Source organism: Orycteropus afer, unplaced genomic scaffold, assembly GCF_000298275.1.
Source record: "Orycteropus afer afer isolate SDZICR_OR568_19922 unplaced genomic scaffold, OryAfe1.0 scaffold00293, whole genome shotgun sequence".
Taxonomy (NCBI): Eukaryota; Metazoa; Chordata; class Mammalia; order Tubulidentata; family Orycteropodidae; genus Orycteropus; species Orycteropus afer.
Window position 1 is genome coordinate 2,871,002 of NW_006921880.1, and position 1,167 is coordinate 2,872,168.

At 39.4% G+C, this 1,167-nt stretch overlaps 1 protein-coding gene across 1 annotated transcript in view; it reads right to left on the reverse strand.

Moving 5' to 3' along the window:
- MYOF (myoferlin) overlaps positions 1 to 1,167 on the reverse strand; it is a 179,860-nt gene that overhangs the window by 158,541 nt on the left and 20,152 nt on the right. The window contains 1 exon segment of the mRNA XM_042782367.1: positions 968 to 1,023. Within this exon segment, the coding sequence (XP_042638301.1) occupies positions 968 to 1,023 (56 nt within the window).

The window sequence follows — 1,167 nt, forward strand, 5'->3', positions numbered from 1 at the left end:
TGGGACCAAAAGTAATTTTTATGTTTATCTGAAGTTTTCAAAATTTCTATATTAATATATATTACTTGGGAGCTCTGGTGGCGTAGTGCCTAAGGCTTGTGACTGCTAACCAGAAGGCTGGCGGTTCAAACTCACCAGCCACTCCTCAGAAGGAAGGTTGGGCAATCTACTTCCATAGTAATACTGCCTCAGAAACCCAAGAAAGGGTCACTATGAGTGGAAATCGACTCTATGGCAGTGAGTTTGGTTTGGTTATCAGCACAAAAACAATAAATGTCATTATATTCAAGAAGATCCAGAAAGTATCATATTTGTTGTTGTTATGTGCTATAGAGTCGGACCTGACTCATAGTGACCCTTCCTTGGGTTTCCGAGGCAGTATCACTACGGAAGTAGATTGCCCAAACTTTCATCCAAGAAGTGGCTGGTGGATTTGAACCGCCAGCCTTCTGGTTAGCAGTCAAGTGCCTTAGGCATTGCGCTACCAGACCTCCCAAAGTATCATATAATACAGTCTTTAAAAAAAAATATATTATTGTGATTTCGGTTCATATAATACAGTCTTGATGATTAGTCACTTGCAGAATGTATTTTTTAATGATACAACTTTCCTTCTGGGACTCTGGATATGGTCTAATCCCATTTCTTGCTTTACAGACATGCCCAGAGATGCAAAGTAACTGGACTTAGGTCACACAGCAAGTTCCCTGCTGCATAGGACTAGATCACACTTCTCACTCTGATTCTAGACTCTCCTCACCACATCACTACTGTAAGGAGATGGTCATTGGTATGCTATGTTTCCTTAAATTGCTCTGTACTTTTGGTGGGCATATGGAGAGATGGAGAGGGTAGGGAATAAATGCAGAGAGACCCTTCCAAAGGGATGACTTAACCTCTGCTCTAAAGATGGGACAGTCAGATGTAGCTTATTCATTGAAACAATTTGAAAGAACAATAAGGTTACCTCATTCCAGACAGGGTTGAGCTCATTATCAACTTTCTTTGTTTTCTTTTTCTCATCTGGAAATGAAAAACAAAATATATACATCAATTAAAAATATCTGTAGACATAAATATTGATTTGGGTGAAGATAAGGGCAATGTACCAAATGTGAGTGACCAATATGGCAGCATTGAGGATGAGAAAGACATAGAGAGTTACAT